Source organism: Herpailurus yagouaroundi, unplaced genomic scaffold (genome assembly GCF_014898765.1).
Source record: "Herpailurus yagouaroundi ecotype Mexico unplaced genomic scaffold, PumYag 203, whole genome shotgun sequence".
Taxonomy (NCBI): domain Eukaryota; kingdom Metazoa; phylum Chordata; class Mammalia; order Carnivora; family Felidae; genus Herpailurus; species Herpailurus yagouaroundi.
Window position 1 is genome coordinate 14829048 of NW_024412434.1, and position 21112 is coordinate 14850159.

A 21112-nucleotide genomic window follows, 5' to 3' on the forward strand; every position below is an offset into this window, starting at 1 on the left:
TTGAATTTTCTGTCAAACATATTATCTTTACTTCTTTAACATAATAAGAGTACTTTTTTAAAGAACCAAATTCGGGGTGCCTGGGTGGCTCAGTCGGTTAAGCATCTGACTTCTGCTCAGATCATGATCTCGCAGTTTGTGAGTTCGAGCCCCGCGTCGGGCTCTGTGCTGACAGCTCAGAGCCTGGAGCCTGCTTTGGATTCTGTGTCTCCCTCTCTCTTTGCCCCTCCCATGCTCACACTCTGTCTCTCAATAATAAGTAAACGTTAAAATAAAACATTTTTAAAGAACTAAAATTCAATCCAGTAAATTTAGAGATCTAATTGGTTTTATTCAATGATTCAGGAATCAGGAGGCATCCCATCTAACAAATAAATAGAGGATGATCAGTAGAGAGGTACAAAATGTAAGGCCTTTATAGGCCAAAGCTGCAGGACAGGGAAGTTATTAGCAAGAGAAAAGACAGGATTGCTTCAGACAAGGTCACCTTCCCTAGGAAAAGGGTGGGGGTCTATCATGCAGATTACCTCTCTAGCGCTGATCAGGAAATTCCAGGCTGATTGGTTTAAAATTCTGCTCTTGGGAGAGGCTGAAACTGCAATTAGGTTAGGTATTAAGTCTTGATGGGGTTTAACATAAGTGACTCCATTTTGGGCCTCTTGTTTGTTCGTTAATAGTACCAAATGTTCTTACAAGGTATAATTTATCATGATTGTTTTGGAATTACAAATTCAAATCTTCTTCTTTGGTACAAGCAAGAGTTCTTTTTAACTGAAATTTAAAATTTTACTTAGGAAAGAGGTCTTAATCTTCTACACAGATTTTACTTCAAAGAGGAGAATAATCTGGGGCGCCTGGGTGGCGCAGTCGGTTAAGCGTCGACTTCAGCCAGGTCACGATCTCGCGGTCCGGGAGTTCGAGCCCCGCGTCAGGCTCTTGGGCTGATGGCTCAGAGCCTGGAGCCTGTTTCCGATTCTGTGTCTCCCTCTCTCTCTGCCCCTCCCCCGTTCATGCTCTGTCTCTCTCTGTCCCAAAAATAAATAAACGTTGAAAAAAAAAATTTTTTTTTTAAAAAAGAGGAGAATAATCATATGAAGTGATTTTCTTGCAGGTCACTGATTTAAAATGATAATGTATTTAGGGATTTACTAGTTTGTAACCGATTCTTAAACTTTCATATTTTTTATTTTCAGGGATAAGAATTAAGGGACTGGGTCTACATTTAATGGATACATAAATTTGAATTATAAAATTATAAAAATTGACCAAACAGCCAATATTTTTATGTAGAACTAGCTCATTAGTCCTTTAGGAGTTAAGCAAATGTCTCATCAAACTGTATATTGTGTTAAGTCTGAGGGCTTTTGGAATCTTTTCTACTTTGAAATAAATTGGCAAGCTCCAAACCTCAAGGTGTGCTAGACAGGTGCCTCTGGGGCTTTCAAAGCAGGTGTGCTAACAAATGGAAAAGTCTGGCTGGAAGGGAAGATCTGGGAAAAAAGCTGTTTCCACCCTTATCTCCTGTGATTCCATGGTATTCTAGATTTTTAGCTTGTGGAGGAAAACATCTCTGGGGCCTACTCTCCTACCCCCACCAGGGCCTCCTGGATTACCTAGTCTCAACAGAGGGAGCGGTTCTGTCCTCACATGCTTTTCTTACAATTATTCTATTATTCTGTAAACATTTTTTTTTTTTGTTTTGCTTTGTCTTTTAAAATATTTATTTATTTATTTATGAGACAGAGGAAGGCAGAATACGAGCGGGGGCGGGGGGCGGGCAGAGAAAGAGAGGGAGACACAGGATCCGAAGCAGGCTCCAGGTTCTGAGCTGTCAGCACAGAGCCCAACGCAGGGCTCGAACTCACGAACCATGAGATCATGACCTGAGCTGAAGTCAGACACTTATCCGATTGAGCCACCCAGGCACCCCAGTTTGCTTTGTCTTTGAAAGGGGTGGCTGTTGGTAGGAGTGGAGAGACATGTGGGAAGGTTAATGAATAAGTGGAAGACCAGGGAAACAGAATGAGGAAACTTTGATGTTGGTGACAGAACCAGTGTTTTCTTTGCAGAGAATGAAGGCATCTTTGTGTTTGGAGAGTAGCACTTGCTTAAAATTTCATGCTGGTTTTGAATTAAATGATACTGCTTGGTAAGCTTTTATAATATGCACTTTGATTTTCCTCAAACACACATGTGACATACATTCATATTTGAAGCCTGGAACTCTAGTTTGCCAACTTATATCCTTAGACCAAATAATCTGCGGCCACCTAGGGTAGCATGCATGCTCTAGAACAAGTATGAGAGGGTTACTTGGGGAATACTATGCAATATGAAACCAGAATTGGGCATTTATTGTGATAATGGATTATTCAATTGATTGATATGACCTTGGTACTTGTAAATAGAGGCTGTATTCACGTTACTTGAGAACCTGAGACATCGTCTTTCTTTTACAAGAATCTAATCTAGGGCTTGAATTCTAATACGCTTATAGTTATTCTTTCCTTCTCTTATAATTAAGGTATTTTATAAGAAAGAAGTAGGAGCTGGCACGGCCATAAAAGATACTCCAGAGACTGAACGAGTGAAGAAAAATCAGCAGAATATTAGTTCAGTAAGTTCTCCATAGCATTAATTATCCTTTCCAAAAGCAAACATCAGCTAGATAAATGTTTTCAGTTCTTTGCTAAACTGCTGCTTTTCTTTTATTCTTCGCTTTGTTAAAATGCTGTTTCATCAAATATCAAAGGTCTCAGTTTCAGAAGGAAAACTGTAGCCTTGTTCCCCTTGAACCTAAAGCAGTGTTTCATCTTGATATATCATAGTGCACAAGAGATAGATCACTTTAATAGTCCAGTAATGAAATCTGGGATTAGATTTCATGTTTTGAACAGAATTTTAACTGTATTAAATTTTTCAGAGAAAAGATAAATTTCAGTACCTCTCCACAACTTGGAGGAAAGAAATTTTACCCTGTAGAATGATTAAAGGCCCTTAGCACATTGATTTGGTGGCTTAAGAGGTTTCAAAGGCCCCGTTTGCCTTTTTCTTTTTCCAGCTCCCAGCAAAACAAAAACATGCACCTTCACCATGATTTGTAAAATAATTTACCCTCCGGTTACCTTTGAGCTTGGGGGGAAGGGTAGGGGAGGCAAGGAGCAAGTACTGTGATGGGTAAAAAACTTCTCCATTCAGTGCTTGACAATTTACAATGAATAATTGCTATCTTTACCAACAACAATTCTTCCATGGATATTTAGTTTCTTGTTGAGGAAGTCATAAAGTTCTTTCCTGAAATCCCCTTCTTTCCTTTTCTTTTCTTTTTTTTTTCAGAGAGAGAGAGAGTGTGCTCATTTTCAGAGCATCTCAGTCAAATGCTCAGGGCTCCTGGGTGGCTCAGTCCTTTGGGTGTCTGACTCTTGATTTTGGCTCAGGTCATGATCCCAGGGTCTTGGGATCAAGCCCCATGTTGGGATTCGTGCTGGGCATGGAGACTGCTTGAGATTCTCTCTCTCTCTCTCTCTCTCTCTCTCTCTCTCTCTCTTCCTCTGCCCCTGTCCCTTGCTTGCACTCTCTCTCTCAAAATAAAATAAAAATAAAGAGTCAGGTGCTCAACGAACTGAGCCACCCAGGCACCCCTGAAATCCCTTTCGTGACCTTTCTCTTCACCTTCACTCTTAGACACAGAGCCTTTCGTTAACTAATTCAAGTAGGACTGGTCTGGTTAGACTTACATATCAGTCAAGACAGTATGTGGCATTCTAGAGTATGAGTATGCGTTGGCTTTTGCAGAGAAAAAATAGAAAAGGCAAGGTAATGCTGTATTAAATGATATTTCAAAAAAATCTGCAGAATACTAGTGCAGTAAAATTTCTGTAGTCTGAATGAAGCTAGCTCCTGAAGGAGGCTTACAGAGAAGACCTTACAATGAGGGTGTTCCCATCCACCATGGCGAGAGCCTGTGTCAGGCAATGCTGGGGTCCAGCTGGAGAAGTTTGTTTGGCAGAGAAGGATGAAATGTTTGTTTCCTTCACTTTCAAATGATAATATTTGAAATGCACCCATCAGTGTACTGAGATACAGTGTTATAAATGTTCTGTGGTAGGCGATTCCATTGCCTGCAGTAAAATGACTGCCTTTTTGATTAGTTTAGAGTCGTCTGAAAAACAAAAATGTTCATCTTTAATCATGTTTAGCTTCTCACCCGAGGAAAATCGCACAGAGTAGTGCGGTTTATCATTTCTTTTTCCAGCGTCCCACTGCCTTTTCCAGCAAACAATAAATGTGTAGTTCTGTATCTCTATAAGGTTGGGCCATAAACTCCTGCTTAGTATTCAAATGGAAAGTTGCCCTTTCAAGATTAGCTAGATCTGTCAAACGAAGATATGATTCTCTAACATTTAAAGATCTCGACATTTTCCACCTCCACCGTACAAGCCTTTTAGCTATTAGCTTTCTCTGTTAAGGAGTGTTTTTGAATCTTATTTAGAGGTAGTCTTTCTTGGTGTATTCTCAATTTAACTGTTTCACATCTGAGCTAACATTGTTGTTGTTACCCACATTCAACCTACGGCTACTAGGACATGGATGATATCTTAGATATTTAGGTTACCATTTCTTTGCGACTGTCAGTGTGGATTTCAGCCTTCATCATTTAAACATTACCAAGTGATTTCTAAACCCTGTTTTGTGTAGATTTAAGTCTTTGCTAAATTTCAGCATGTGCCTCTTAAATCCAGCCTGTGTTTGCATACAAATAAATATTTATGTGTGTCCTTTATCTTGAATCTAATCTTCCATGAATTTTAGACGTATTAAAATAACACCAGATAGGATGGCATTACTAATCTTTTCATAAATTTAAAGAGCTGTTTCTTGTCCCATGCCTAGCAGTGTGCTGGCTTTATCATTTTTGTCTGGTTGATCTTCCTCTAAATGGATTTGAAGGAAGGGCTTTTGAATAGAATGGGTGCCAGACTACATACAGGCTGGCTTTGTATAACGTGATTATGTGGGTACAAGACACTTCCTGACTTTTTGCCACTGGCCCTTCCATAGTGAACAGAGGTCATGGCCTCTGCTTTTAGTACATTTCCCTCCACCTTCCTCTTTCTCTTCTTTTATTGTGGCCACTTAATTTTTTTCCTTATCCTGGATTATTTGTGTGCTCTCACTCAGATAAGCAGTCTTCCCGAAGACTCTGCCCCTAACTCGGTTTGACTTTGGACTTTAAATGCATGATAAATTGTAATTCATACTTTAATGAGTAGAAACGGCTTTTCAGATAGAAAAATGATAAGTTATTATATTACTTAAGATAATTCCCAAGGTTTTTATGTGTGTGTGTGTGTGTGTGTGTGTGTGTATCTGCCTAATGATAAAACTTATTCTCGTAAGCGGCATTTGCTTATTGTAATTAAATAAACTCCTGTAGTATGGCTAGGTGAATAAATATGAGTTTATTTACACTTTAGGATAAAGGAATCCTAAAAGCATCACCCGCTGAAATAAAAATTTGTGTTCCCATGGAAGGAAAATTAACGTTGGCGGTGAAAAAAGTTCAACTATGTAATGGTTACAAATGCAGAATTCTTACCTTGCAAGCCTTGTGTTGAATAAAACCCGCATTGTTCTTTCAGTACATTATTCAGGTGAAATACAAAGGAGAGATAAAGCAGGCAACAGCCATCTCCGATCCTCCAGAGTTAAGAGAGCCAAAGAAAACCAGGAGAACATCAGCAATGTGTGATCATGTTTCTTTAAGTACTGTTTTCTATTTTGCTGGATGGCAGCAGACAATGGGGGGCCCAGCACTTACACAGGTGAAGTCCCATGATGCATTCTGTTGCTGGAGGGCCCGTTCCTGGAAGGTGGAGATAGGATTTCGCCCTTCTTTCTGTTGGGCTAGCACAACACTTCGTGCGTGCATTTATTTATCCGAGAACATGTTAACTGAATGCTGCTCTGTTCTTGTTCTTGGGAAAGTCAAAGATGAGTGAGGATCCTCAAGGCCTCTAGGAGAAACAGACAGAGGCATAAATACCCATTATGCATTAAGTGCTGTAACCATAATTAATAGTTATTGACTGTTTACGAGGCTTTTGGAGTACTTTACGCGCAGTGTGTCATTTAATGATAAGCAAGTATTCCCTTTGCAAAGTGTTGTGGAAACGCAGAGAAGGAAGGGTATGTCCTTGAGAGAGAGAGGAAAACCCTCGGAGGAAGAGTAACATTTGAGTTGGATCTTGAAGAATTAATCACAGTTGGGGGGGTGGATGTCGTGAAGAAGTGCCTTCCTGGCAGAGCAAACTGAACCTGTTCAGAGTCCAGGTTCTGTCCAAGGAGAGGAAGGTTTAGTGTGATGGGTGCATGCGATGAAAGATGGCCCAAGATGATGGTGAGAGAGAAATTGTGATTCGGGCTCTAAGGAGTCACGTCGGGAACCCCAGTGTTTCCTAAAGTATGGTTGGTATATAAATGATAGGTGCTTGGCCCATGAGCAGGCCATGATTTAGGGATTGTATTGTTTTAATGTATCTCTTTTTCAAAAGGAAAGGATAGTCGTGTTCAATTTATCAGAGACACATAACACTCCCATAAAATAACTTTATTTGAAGATAATAGTGACCTAATTTGATGGAAGACGAATACTGCAAATCACAGCACAGTTGATAGCTGGCCCGACATAAGGCAAGTGGTGTGCACACGGTAGAAATTTGGACAATAGGGAATAACGGGAAGAATGTGGACCCTGGTCTCCTGGCTTGATCCCAGCTCCAGCCCTTACCTGCTGTGTAACCTTTATAAGCCACCAGCCTCTCCCAGCCTCAATTTCCTTATCTGTGACACAGGAGCCATACCATTAAGGGAGGTATTACCTGGAGAGCACTTAGCATATTTGTGAATGGATGAAAACAAGACATGAACAGTAGCCATTATCAGTTTGATTTCCCCAAACTTACATCCACCAGAAATTGGTTACGATAGTTTCTCCACATCCATAATGCCGCTCAGCAGACTTTTCCCCTCCGAGCTCTACTCGGAGTAATCTTTCCATATATCCTGCCATCCGTAGAGATTACACTGGATCTTTTCTCACTGTAACGCAGACACAGACACGGACACAGAATCTGCCTAAACTCTCAACTACATATCACAGCACAAAGAAAGCCGCCCGCTGAGGAAAGCTGCCACACGGAAGGGGCCTGACCCTTTGTCATTTATTTTCCAGGCTTGTCAAGCTTCTCTTCACTGGCACACTCACGGTTAAGGGTGTGCATCCCGGGTGCATTTTATCTGCAGGCCCTGAAGGTCTTGTGATGTCTTAAAAAAAAAAAAAAAAAAAAAATTCCCTTACACTAAATTTAAACTCCGGAAGATCATTAAGACCGTCCCTGTGGAGTTCCTTATAATAGGATTTTAACCTCCAGTTTAACTTTTGCCTGTCAAAGATTCATTTGATGGACCCACCATTCTGTTTCTTTGTGCTGGAGGCTCATTTATTTCCCGGGGTGTTGCAGAATTGCCGGAAAACTGACCACAAATGTTGGGGCCTGATCCTCCAGCTAAGAAAGAGCACCTCAACACGGCAGGTCAGGAAAATTTCCATAAATGCGAGTCAGAGCACAGGCCTTCCCACGTGGGCACTTTGTAGATAAGGAAACTTTGAGGTTCGGGGCGTGTTTCCGCAGTGACAGCCTGTCCCGAAGGGGCAGGCATGGTGCCATCCTCCTTGCCGATGAGAGGAACGTAGGATTTTTATTTTTAAATACGAAATGGTAGTTTGCTAACGTTGCCTTTGTGCTCTGAAGAAAGGAACTCACGGAAGGGATCACTTATTATTCCCGGTACCGATCACACTCGGCGGGGCCCCCGACAAATGATGCGACGCAAAGAATAACAGCCAAAGGTAGAGTTCAAAAACATTCGGGCGAGAACAAGCTTGCAGCCTGGGCTCGTGGTGATGGTGAAGTCTGCTGGCGATGCGCAGGTCCCCGCGAACTCCTAAGGACGCTTCTTTTAATCTGTTGCAGACTGTGGGCGCACCTTTCCTTCACATAACCCCACCCTGTCTCGCACCTTGTCTGTCTCTCAGCTCCGGTACAAAGAGCCGTGCCACAAAGCCACGCCCGTGAGCGTCACGCCAGAGATGGAGAGGGTGAGGAGAAACCAGGAGCAGCTGAGTGCGGCAAGTGTTTCCTCTGTGTTAGCAAGCGTCACGCACTTTTATTCTTCACAGTGCTCTCCGAAAAGCTCGAGCCCTCTACGGATCGGTTGCTCTTTTCTGCAGTCCCATGCTCAAGGGCAGGAACTTTGGTTCTCCGGTGCGATCCGGGAAGTTTGGGATTGTCTGGCTATGATTTAGCCGTGGTCGTTTAGTCAAGAAGCCTTCGTTAAGCACCCCAGCGCGCCAGGCGTGATCCTGGTTACTGGTACACAAAGATGGGTGAGACCTAGTTCCTGTCTCCACGGGCCTCATAGGTTCGTGGGTAAATCTCTCCTTTTGGGCAAGGACCTGGAGAGAAGTGGGTGTGTTGTCAACCTGAGAAGAAGAATTTAGCTGTTAGAATAGAGCAGGAGAAGACCCGGCTTGACTGGGCTGCTAAGACATAACGTCAAGGCAGGGAACCTTGTAAATAAAATGAAAAACATTAGTCAATCATCAATGATTTATTGCTAATAAAGGAACGAGAGTTAATAATCGTGAGATACTTCCAATATGGTGTGTGTGCTGAACGCTTTCTGTGAACCCGTGAGGTCGGCGCAATTTATTTCTCTGGTTTGTAGGTGTGGGAAGCTGAGTCTTGGAGAGGTCAGAGGACATGCCAGGGACCCACAGTTTGAAGGGCCGAGCTGGGATTTGACCCCAGGTCTCCCTGGGTGCCCCTGGGGACCCCAGGTGCCCCCTGCTAGCTATTTTTCCCATTTTTTGGACCCTTTTGTGGAACTTTTACCGGTATAAACAATAACGTTCTTCTCCCAAACAGGTAGTTTTGAAAGACTTTACAATGTGAGTGTGAGTTCTTACAGGTAGAGGAGAAAATCAGGCTGAACACCACCTGATCCTTATAATATCCCTGGAAGGCAGTAGGAGGGAGAGATCTTTAGCTTCTTTTGAAGGTGGAAGCCCCAGGTCAGAATGAGAGTAAATGGTCCTCCAGAAGACCAATGGTCTTCCAGAATGAGAGTAAATGGCCCAGGCTGGGCCAGCAGCTTCGCTCTGGTTCTCTTGGAATGGTTCATTCCTGTGTTTCTCCCCTATATTCCCATTGCTTTTAGTGGTGGGATTTGCAGTTTGCTTTGGCATTGAACAGCAAAATATTTATTGAAACCATCATTCATTCATTTATTTATTTATTTATTTATTTATTTATTTAAAAAATGTATTTATTTGGGGGAGAGTGCAAGCGGGGGAGGGGCAGAGAGAGGCGGACAGAGGTTCCTGAGCGGGCTCTGCGCTGACAGGCTGACAGCAGCGAGCCCGATGTGGGGCTCAAGCCCACGAATCACACGATCGTGACCTGAGCTGAAGTCGGACGCTCAACCGACTGAGCCCCCCAGGCACCCCTTGAAACATCATTTTAAAGAAGCACAATGCCATTTTGTGCTTGCCACATCAGAAGAGTAAGGATCCAGGTGTGGACATGAACTGACCGGTTTCTGCATGTCTCCTGTGGGGACAAGTGTGGAAAGATAGGGTTAATTTTGAGGCTCATGCTCTGTGGGGTGTGTGTGTGTGTGTGTGTGTGTGTGTTGACCATTCTGCTATCTACTAAAATTCTCATTTATCCTCCGCAGGTAAAATATAAAGGAGGGGTTAAACAAGCAACTTCAATTTCTGATCCACCAGAGCTGAAGAGAGCTAAAGAAAACCAGAAGAACCTCAGCAATGTGTGACCTTAGTAACTTTTTTTCCTTATGACAGCAAACGTGTTCTCAACATGTCAGTGAAGAGTTGTGTTTATAAAGTTCTCAAGTTGATACTGTGCTCTCAGTTGACTGCCTAACTTGAAATGGTGTGGAGTGTTAGGTGTGGGTACAGCCAGGCATTCCGGGCTCCAGAGTTCCCAGTGACCGCCAATTACGATTTTTGGCGACCGATTATCATGGCTCCCTCTTGTCTGCACGCTTACAGTTGCTGTCGTTCCGCAAAGGGATGCGGCGATGGCTCCTAGCATCTTGGCCCTTCGAATAAGCTTTCTCACTGCCTTTCTTACCTGTATGTGTTCTTGTTTGTTAGCCTGTCCAGCCCTGTCGCCCACTCCCAGCTCTCGTCACTTTATTTTTGGATGATGACTTGGGGGGTAAAATTATAAAGTGTGCAAGCCTGCACAGGTCACACGGGACAGGCCCATTTTTCAGGGCACTTGTAAAGGGGGCTGTTCGTTTTTCCTCGAGCACCAACTCCTGGCCTGTTCTTAACCCCTTTCTGTTTTTGTAATCCCTAGGTGTAGTTCAAGGAGAGCATCTTTTTTTGAAGTCATTAACATGCAGATGGGTTCTCTGCGGGTGCCTGGGTAGCTCAGTGGGTTAAGTGTCTGACTTTGACTCAGGTTATGATCTCGCGGGTTCTTGAGTCTGAGCCCCGCGTCAGGCTCTGTGCTGACAGCTCAGAGCCTGGAGCCTGCCTCGGATTCTGTGGTCTCCCTCTCTCTCTGCCCCTCCCCTGCTCACATTGTGTCTCTCTCTCTCAAAGATTAAAAAAAACAGTAAAAAAAATTTAGATTGGGTTCTCTGGAAGAGGAAATCTAGAAATCTATTAGGTTCAAAGAAATATTTTATTCTTCAAACCTTTAAAGTCTTTGGAGGCAGATCATAAAACAAAGGCAGGCCGTTGTTTGGCCATTTTCCTAACAACTGTGTTTTGGAGAAGTAGGTGCCCATCTCTGCCCGATATATCTAGGGGCAAGGTTGATATAACTCCATTACTCTCAGAAAGGAGCTTAGTTATTGAGAAGGAAGAATGGGGTCGTGGGAAGTGCAGTGACCAGTTTTTGGATGACCACAGTCACCTATTTAGGCATCTTTTTGAAAACCCTGCTACCGTTAATTACTAACAGACTGCAACAGTATACGGGTACGAGTGCCTTTAAGGCAACATTTCTTACCATGTTCCTTTGTGATGCAGTGCTTATGTCCGCTTTCCTGACAGTATGCCCATGTATTTGAGTGTATTCACGGTGATGTCATTCCCAGCCATAGACGCAATGGGATGAATTGAAATTGATTTCAGATGCAAGCCTTTTAAATATGGCTAGCCCTCCGATACCATCCTCTTTTTTCCGTTGTGCCCTTTTCTCGGCTAGCTCTTTAAAATAGCTACTGTGAGACTCTTATGTAGGTGAATTGATTCACCGTGCTCTTTATTTTGTATTCTCCGCAATGATAGGTTTATTATAAAGGTCAGCTGGGAAGAGCCACAGCTTTAAGCGTAACTCCTGAAATGGAAAGAGTGAAGAAGAATCAAGAAAATCTTAGTTCGGCAAGTTGCTTTTTTCATTTTGGTCTGTTACAAAGGATGCGTCCTTTATTATTTACTTGCAGTCTTTTTCTTCTTGTTGTTTTTTTTCCCCCGTGAAAATAAAACGTACTCTCAAGAAACATTTGTGATACATGCAGTAGGTCCACGTGTAATTTCAGATGATTTCCAAAAGCTGCCGTTGTGCAACTTGACGTCATCATGCAAGCCCTTCCTCGGTATTTCCAGATGTGACCAATGGTTACATTCAAAGTTTAGTTTTAAACTATATTATGCTCCTTTAAACAATGATTCATGTTATTTTAGCCAGTGTCTTTGAAAGTGGTGAAGTCTTTGATGCGTAAGTTAAATAATTGTCATTGTGCAGATGTATCCCATTGAATGTGAATTGTTAGATGTTCTCTGCAAAACAAAATCAGAAATGACTCATTACTCCAGAGTAGGGACCTAGAGGGAAAGAAAATCTTTACATGCATTGCGTATAGCATTCAGTTATTCATGAAAGGCCCGTGGTGCACATCAGTGTCTTATTTGGATTGTATGCTTTCTTTTAGTAAATATCAGGGCTTCAGTTCCGAATTGCACATATGTCCTCAGGTCCTCAATTGTTGCTTTCCTCATATCATGCATAGCCAGCTTCATAGATAGCAGAGTTCTGCTGGTCAGTTATCAAGAAGATAGCTCATGCCTGGGAATCAGCATTTAGGGTTTACGGTTTACAGTTCGCCAGTGGCATTTCTGTCCAGAGATGCTGACCGTATTTGACATAAATTACCTTTAAGCTGTGGCCGCTTAGAAGGAAATTAGATCTGATACTCACAGTTTCTTATTCTCCACAATGGGGAAAAAAAAAATAAAAGGAAATAGAGGGATGCTTGGACTTGGTAGGTATATATTCTTCAACAGTGTTATGGTGGCAAACGGGGGAAATATTAGAAACAGAAAAATAAATTTAGGTTTCATTTAGTGTGGCTTTTTCCACTGTTCCCGACTACACTGTTAGTGGATATCGCTCACTCACACGTTGGTTTTCGGTTAATCGAGGGATTTAGGTGGTTTTTGCTTTAGTTTTTAAAAGTGAACTTTGAGAGCAAAATTTTAGATTGTTACCCTAGAATGACATGTAATTCACTGAACAACTTACTTGGGGAATCATTTTGAATTTGTTATAGATGTGTCACTCATTTGGAAAGTTTGAAAATGTGGCGTAATGTTTTCTCTTACAATTGTCGTGTTGTTTAAGTACGTTCTACTGTGTCCTTTGCAGGTAAAATATACCCAGGACCATAAACAGATGAAAGGTAGACCAAGTCTGATTTTAGATACGCCTGGTCTAAGATATGTCAAAGAAGCACAAAATCATATTTCCATGGTAGGGTACAACCAGCTCCTTCTTCTCATGACTAAAACATACTAAGGAACGGCCCCACCCGGTATACAGAAGGCGTTGTTCACCATTAATCTGGATAACTAACCAGCATGAATGCAAAGCAAAATGCAGATGGGACCCTCCTTTGGGGGGGGGGGGGTCGTGACCGCTAACCACACTGAAATGTAATGGAAATATTTAGTCTAATAAAGTAATTTTTCTCAGTGATATTTGGGGTGTGTTTTTATTTCTAACATGACTACTCTAAATGCATTTTGTGAAAGACATTTGCTTGGACTTCTTTTCAGTTAATCTGAAGACAGAGCTTGGTATGTTTACATGTTGCAAAGAATGTAAAAGTTAGGTATGTTTTTTTTTAAAGCAGTTGCCTGAGATATAATTTATCGGCCATAAGGTTTCTTCATTTAAAGTGTGCAATTCAGTGGTATATAGTAAGATTTATAGAATTGAATAACTACCACCGTAATCCAATATCAGAACATGAAAAAAATGTGTGTTTTGAACTGTATATATATATATATAATATATATATACACACACTGTATATATATATATATATATATATATATACACACACACACGTGTGTGTGTGTGTGTGTGTATACACAAAAAAAATCATGTCAATGTGTGGAAATAGAGTATCATTTTAAAACCTATTAAAATTAAAAAAATAGCAAATTAATTTGTACCTAAGTTAGTACATTTTAGGAAATCGCTAGGATTAAACAATATATATCTTTTAAACCTTCTCACTGATATACCGGTTTACATATAATTTAAAAGAGTTTCTCACCATAATGAGGAAAACCGTTGTGAAAATCTCAGCACTTGATTTCTGATGCTAGGAAGCTGACATTTCAGACACTATTTTCGGAGTAATTGGAAAAGACTCATCTGTGTGGAAAATAGTCTAGATGTAGTTGATTCTGTAACAGTTGCCGTTATGTCGAAATTGTGTGAGCTCTGTTAACAATCAGGAAATTTCAGTTGGAGTTTATGTTGTTTTTCCTTTTTTTCAGGTAAAGTATCATGAAGATTTTGAAAAGACGAAGGGCAGAGGCTTTACTCCTGTTGTAGACGACCCCGTGACAGAGCGAGTGAGGAAGAACACCCAGGTTGTCAGCGATGCGGCCTACAAGGGCGTCCATCCTCACATTGTGGAGATGGACCGGAGACCTGGAATCATTGTTGGTAAGCTGACGGTTCTCAGCAGGTGTGCACGGTCAAAAAGGTGGTCCTTGCCCCCGCTGTAGAATCAGCCTCCTTATTCATTGGACTCGTCCTCAAATGTTGGATGTGGTGCCCAATTGAAAAGGGATGACAGGCTAAGTGTTAACTGTTTGTGCCACGTTGAATGGGATTCATGGTCCTTGTCAGCTATCATCACAAATCTTTTGAATTATTGCACCTTCTCTGTCTTCAATAACTTGCTGGTCTTAAGAGTGTTTTTACTTCTTAAGCCAAGGAGCGGCCCAGATACCAGCCAGGAGTGATAACAAAGGCCGGACAATTGTTTTGTTTTCCTTTAGCTAATGTACTTGAGCAATGCCTTGTAGTGCAGACATTGTCTACATGGGGGACAGAAATAATAGAACCGATCCCATGTAGGACCTTTTACCACAAATAGAAGTGCCAGAGAGATTCTGATGGTATTCCACAATATGAAGAGCTTATATTTTTTTTGATATTATCCCCGAGTGGGGATAACCGAGAGCTGTCTGCAAGTGCCATAAATCTGAAAGGAAGGAAACTTCTCACTATTCCTCCTAGTTCGTCTGGGCGCATGTTCAGAACAAAGTTTTGAATGGTGGCTGAGACAGCAGTGATCACACCGGAATCTAAGGCAGGGCTAGACAGGACAGTTACTGAGTTTTCGGTACGCACAAACGACCCATACTTCCAAATGATTGTTCTTCTTCAGAGCAGTTAGTGTCTGAATTTTTGTAGCTAGCCCAGTTCTAAAGCTCAGATAATATTTTTGGGAACCATGCAACATGCTCACCAGCAATCTCCATGTGAAGTTAGCTTCATCTTCACAAGTAAGAGCTTGCCTTTTGGAACTAGTGAAAGGCCATTTAGAGGTGAGCTGAGGGACGGAGGTGCATATCTGACAGGGTAATGTCTTCATATAAAACAACGGTACTGAAGTCAGGGCATAAGTTTGTTGAGTGATTATTAAGTGAATCTGCAAGTCTTTTCCAAGAGGGATTCCAAATAGATTGGCACACCTTCCAGATAGCTCTGCACACCTTCCAAAGTTGATTGTTTAAAAGAATCATATTCAGTTGGGTGGATGGGGTGAGATGTTTTTGTTGAAAGTAACATGGAATTCGTTTCTTTTCTTAAAAAATTTTTTTAAAATGTTTATTTTTGGGAGGGAGAGAAAGAGAGAGAGAGAATAAGTCGGGGAGGGGCAGAGAGAGAGGGAGACACAGAATCTGAAGCAGGCTCTGAGCTCTGAACTGTCAGCACAGAGTCTGACGCGGGGCTTGAACTCACGAAGCGTGAGATCATGATCTGAGCTGAAGTTGGACGCTTAACCGACTGAGCCACCCAGGTGCCCCTAGAAATTGCTATTTTTTTCTAAATGCAACATACATGTCTCTAAATTATTCCCTTACTGGGTAATCCAGAGGTTGGTGCATTTCTTCTTTTGGGGGGGAGACTGTTTTCCACTGAGGACTTCCCTACGAAGCCCCAAAATGCAGTACATTCCACAAACGAACTTTTGAACCAGGCAGGGAGTAACTGAAGCGAGTTATTTTTAAAGTTTACTTATTTATGTCTTGAGAGAGAGAGAGAGAATCCCAAGCAGACTCCACACTGTCAGTGGGGAGCCCACCGTGGGGCTTGAACTCACGAACCGTGAGATGACCTGAGCCGAAATCAAGAGTTGGATGCTTCTACTGAGCCACCCAGGTGCCCTCAGGAGAGAAGTTTTTGTTCTTTCTTTGGTTTTCTCGGACAAAAACCTCTCAGTCTCTCCCTGGGAATTACTCACATGTCCTTAATCAGCAGTTTATGTCAAACATTTTACTTCTTGGAGCACGAGTGTTGGGGGCTCAGGGATGCGGGGGGCTGTCTGGTATGCATGTGTGTTGGGTGATGAGTCACAGGCTGCAGACAGAAGGACAATGAAAAATAAACCAGGCAACTTAAATTTGCTCACAAGATTTTCTTACCAAATTCATGTGGGTGCGACTGTCCCTTTGTTCTCTGATGTCTGCAGGACCGTGGGTTTGCCTCTGCGTGTTCGCCTCTTATGTACATCTTTTTCCAGACTTGCGCTTGACTCCGGTGCTGGCTTTTTAAGATTCATTCTTGATTTGTTGATTTCTTCCTTTTGGTAAAAGACCTCAAAGTTTGGCGCACAGATCCTGGTTCCATCTTCGACATTGATCCCCTGGAAGACAATATTCAGTCTAGAAGTCTCCATATGCTCTCTGGTACTGCTTACATTTTGAGTTCCTCCTCATTTACGTGGTTTTGTCCTCAAAGTGCAGCTCATCTGAGCCTTAGAGGCACCTGGTGCCAACTGTAAATTGTGAATTTTTAAAGTTGAGGATTTGAAAAAAAAAAAAATGCCATGCTGCTTTAAAATGCCATTCATCATGCATGAAAACAAACCTCACAAAACAGCTTTTTAATATATCAGACATAGATTAGTTTGTCCCAGGTTCACCGAGAAAGGTGTCCAGAGCTTCCTCGTTTCTGCTTTTCATTAGTGAATGTGATTTGATAGGTTTTCTGGGCTTTCAAATGCAATTATTTGGATTGCATTAAACTGCTAAGATATAAAGGAGATTCGTTTCTCCTTTATATAAAAGGTGGGGGAGGTGTCCCATATAGCATCATGAATGTGTTAAAATAAAATAGACTTTTTGGTACCCTTAAAATTTATCTCTGAGTTTTCGTATAATGCAGAATTTATGGCGCATGTCGCAAGTTCACTCGACTTTTAATTTAGACCGCGTGTTTCTAATTAAAAGCAAAAACCGAATGGCTTGGATATTTGGGTACAGGATAGCATGCTTTGACATTTCAGACTTTCAGACAGTGTTGAACACACAGAAGCCTTGACAGTTATGCAGTTATTTCAAACAATATAAATAGATGTATTATATCCTTTGGGTCTGTCTCTACCCCCTGATTTATATTCTACATTTAATTACTGACATTAATAAAATGGAAAGCCCAAGGGAAAATAGGGACTCTAATACTTTTGTCCTCGGTTTGATCTACATAAGCAGCCAAGCTCTCATTAAATTTTCTGAAGATAAAGAAAAGGCAACAAATACTTACGCTTGGCGATTCTTGAAAACAATTACGTATAACCAGATGCTAGGTTTGATAGAAACATTTTATTTTGCTAGTGTTTCCTTAGTTCTTGTTAATTCCCCACCCCACCCCCATTTCTCCTTTAAAATCTACACTTAAAATGAGCATAAGTGATTGTTCAACCTCGATGCACTTGACACAGCATATGCGGAAGTGTGGTAACAGGTGGCTAGAACTTGTAATGCCTGAGCTTTGGGATTTTTATTTATAAGAGACCTGCTTTGTGTCCTTGTTACACTTTTCAGTAATTTTTTTGTTGTGGTTCTTCAAGTCACTTAATCGCAAATACGAATATTTTCCTTCCGCTGTAGAAAAGGCGAGTCACTATAGGAGACATCGTTCTCGCTCTCATTCGAGCAGTACTTTTGGCACAGGTCTGGGAGACGACAAGTCAGAAATATCCGAGATTTACCCCAGCTTTTCATGCTGCAGTGAGGTAACCAGGCCATCGGACGAAGGAGGTAGTAAATTTGAATCAGTCTCAGAGAACAATAATACAGTTTTGCAAACCTGTCGTAAGTGTGCCTAACATTCTTCACCTTTGCACAAACATGTAGCCTGGGTGTGTTTGAAAATTTTAAATTCTGTTCAGAAAGTGGAGTCCTTTTCTTTTATACTACTAATTTGCATTCCTGCACGTTTGTTTTTTCCTGTCTTTCTTCACTATTTTCACCGCCAATGGATTTTTAATGACAAAAGGGTCTTGGGACCTGCTGTGTGAGTTTGTTGCATGATTGTGTGATGGAGGTACACAGCCAGAGTGGACATTTGGGTTCTGTGGAGTTTGCGTTTGATTTCCATTGAGGGAAATCAATCTTACAGTTATATTGGAACAGCTAGAAGGGGTTGCTATGAATTTGTGTGCATTTATTATTATTTTATTATTACTTTTTTTCAAGTTTACTTATTTATTTTGAGACAGAGAGAGCGAGTGCGTGCAAGTGGGGGAAGGGCAGAGAGAGAGGAGCCGAAAGCACAGAGCCCGATGTGCGGCTCTGACTCAGGAACCATGACGCCTGAGTCAAAGTGGGACGCTTAACCGACTGAGCCACCCAGGCGCCCCTTGTGTGCGTTCTAACGTTGATATACATTTGCAGACAGAGTTAGATCTTGCCTAAAAGAAATCGGCCGTAGGGGCGTGTGGGTGGCTCAGTCGGTTGAGTGTCCGGCTTCAGCTCAGGTCATGATCTCACAGTTCGTGGGTTCGAGCCCCGCGTCAGGCTCTGTGCTGACAGCTCAGAGCCTGGAGCCTGTTTCAGATTCTGTGTCTCCCTCTCTCTCTGCCCCTCGCCTGCTCACACTCTGTCTCTCTCTCTCTCTCTCAAAAATAAATAAACATAAAAAGAATTAAAAAAAAAAGAAATTGTGATACTTGAGATACGAGATTTAAAAATAAAACAAAACTGGAAAATACTGTTCATTGTTAATAATCTTCCCTATGTTTTATGTAGTCATCCTTTCTCCCGTTTTCTGTATCCAAGCCGGCAGATTACATCTAGACCTTTTAGTTGAAATTATTTTGGATGTTCAACTAATCCTGCTGACAAAGGTCTTATTGAAAGTTAAGACCATGGAACAGCTCCATTTTAGTGCCACGGGGAAGGAGGTGAGGGGTCTGAAGCACATAAGAATAAAAAGAACCCTGAATTTCCCCTTCAACCACAGAGGTCCTATCGCTGACATCCCAACGGCAGGAAATTTTGATGTTGAGCAACTTAACATGGGGGTGAGGGGCTGTTGCGGAGAAAGTAAAGTGACCAAAGACCTGATAAAACCGTGAAAGCCCTTGCAATTGTATGATTGGTGTTTTTTTTTTTTTTTTTCATCCATTCAAATAAAGCACTTATGAGGTTAGAGTCAATTACATCCTATACATCTTAAACTGCATATTTAGACTGGCCTTAGCTGGGTCGAAAGTTTTGTTTTCTTTGATGTTTCAGTTTTACTGAGGTACAATTGACATGTGAAATTGTAAGGTATCCGAAGTGTCCATTGGGATGGTCTGATATGTGAGTACATTTGTGAAATGGACTCCCCCCCACCCCCCCAGCGGGTTACTTAGCACATCCGTCACGTCACATAGTTATCTTGTGTGTGTGTGTGTGTGAGAACGTTAAAGTTCTACTTTTCTAGCAAATTTCAACGATACAATACAGTGTTGTCAACTGTCGTCACCACGTTATACGTTAGATTCTCGGAGCTTGTTCTTCATGTAGCTCCAAGTTTGTACCCCCTTTCCAACCTCTCCCTGTTTTCCCCACACTCCAGCCCCCGGGCAACCACTTTTGTGCTGTTTCTATGAGTTTGCCTTTCGTTTGTTTGTTTTGGTTTGGTTTTTAAGATCCCACCTTACTAGGACGTTTTTAAAGATCTCTTTTCTCTATGATTCTAATGAAATGTTTGTCAGGTACTTTTGCCGTCTTGTAGACACAACAGTCATGGGGGACCTCCCTTTTCTGTGGGTGGTTCTCTAACAAAGGGTTCAGTAACTTCTTGAGTTTTTTGATTTTGGACTTGGGGTTATTGATTTCTCCCTTTGGTGTCCTCTGTGGTTCTGGAGGTATAGAATAATGCCGATGTTTGATGAGACGAGCAAAATGCAAAACAAATACAAGAATAAACTCGGAGCCATCGTAGTCAACTTCACTCAGTCCAGTGTTTTAGAGTTGATGCGATGTACCTTAGAGACTCTGCTTCAGCAGTGACCCTTCGACTTCACTCTGTGCACCCAATACAGCATTCATTCATTTATTCACCAAATGTTTATTGAGTGCTCTTTTACACCAGCCAAGAGCTCAGATCTGGTGATGCATAGTGCAGTGAGCAAAAGCGATGTGCCTCTGCTCTAAGGGACTCGGAGTCTGGTGGGGGACTCTGACATGAAACAGATACTGACCCACGTAATGTATAATTAAGAACAGAGAAGGGGCTTTGAGGGGGAGAGCGTGGGGGCCACAAGATGTACAACCGGGGAATTTGATCTGGCCTTGATGTCAGGGAAGCCTTCCCAGAGAAGGAGGATTTGAGCCGAAACGCAAATGCTAAATGATGTTAACTGGGCCAAGGAGGCTTTGGGAGAAAAATGTCTTTGCGAGAGAGAACGGAGCACTGAGATGGTGTATGGGTGAGATGTTCGAATGGAGGTGTCGAGTAGGCAATCAGAGTCCAGAAGGAAGGCTACACTGGAGGTAGATGCGGAAGGTGTCAGTGATGAGGACTGGGATGAGCCTGCGTAGAGAAGAATTCAGACCCCCTCCCCCAAACGTCTCCAGTCCCTCTGCACCTGCTGACTCTCCGTTCTCGGTCCCCAGGACTGCACTGTGAAAACCCACTGTTGTTGGCTTCTCCTTTCTCTTCCCAAGCCATACCTTCTCTTTTCTGATTACTTCTAGCAAAAGGACCCCATTCTATGCCAAACTGAATGAGGAAATGTCTCCACTGAAAGACAGTATACATACATATTCTTGTATTTATGCCAGAATGTAAGATTAACACTTGATTGAGAGGGCATAATTACATTTTTTAAAATGGAGGAATTTCAGACGCCATGTTAGGTGGCGGTGGGGGTTGGGGGCTGGATTTCTGACAGGAAGGTGTATCTCAGTAGCTTAAATAATGTCTTGTAAAATGCCTTTGAAAATGCCTTGTCATTCTCAGCCCCCCGTTATGGGGTCAAGGTGCTCTGCTTTTCATGACGTTTCCTAGTTTGGAAAATGGATACTGAAGTACGAAGCAGAAGTAAAGATGTGCCAGTAAGCGTTCTAACGTACATACAAGTATGTGTAACACCAGATGTCTGTGTTAATTTGAAAAGATTTTAGAATACATGGGAACATGCTCCCAACTCCATTTATTTTAAGGGAGGCAAGACGCATTCCAGCTGTTGGCACCTTGTGTCTGTA

At 42.0% G+C, this 21112-nt stretch overlaps 1 protein-coding gene across 1 annotated transcript in view; it reads left to right on the plus strand.

Annotated features, from left to right (window-relative positions):
- Window positions 1-21112, plus strand: part of NEBL (nebulette) — a 116989-nt gene that overhangs the window by 70096 nt on the left and 25781 nt on the right. The window contains 10 exon segments of the mRNA XM_040451267.1: window positions 2525-2617; window positions 5655-5706; window positions 5709-5746; window positions 8099-8191; window positions 9802-9894; window positions 11393-11485; window positions 12750-12854; window positions 13892-14063; window positions 16226-16318; window positions 17522-17671. Coding sequence (XP_040307201.1) covers window positions 2525-2617; window positions 5655-5706; window positions 5709-5746; window positions 8099-8191; window positions 9802-9894; window positions 11393-11485; window positions 12750-12854; window positions 13892-14063; window positions 16226-16318; window positions 17522-17671 — 982 coding nt within the window.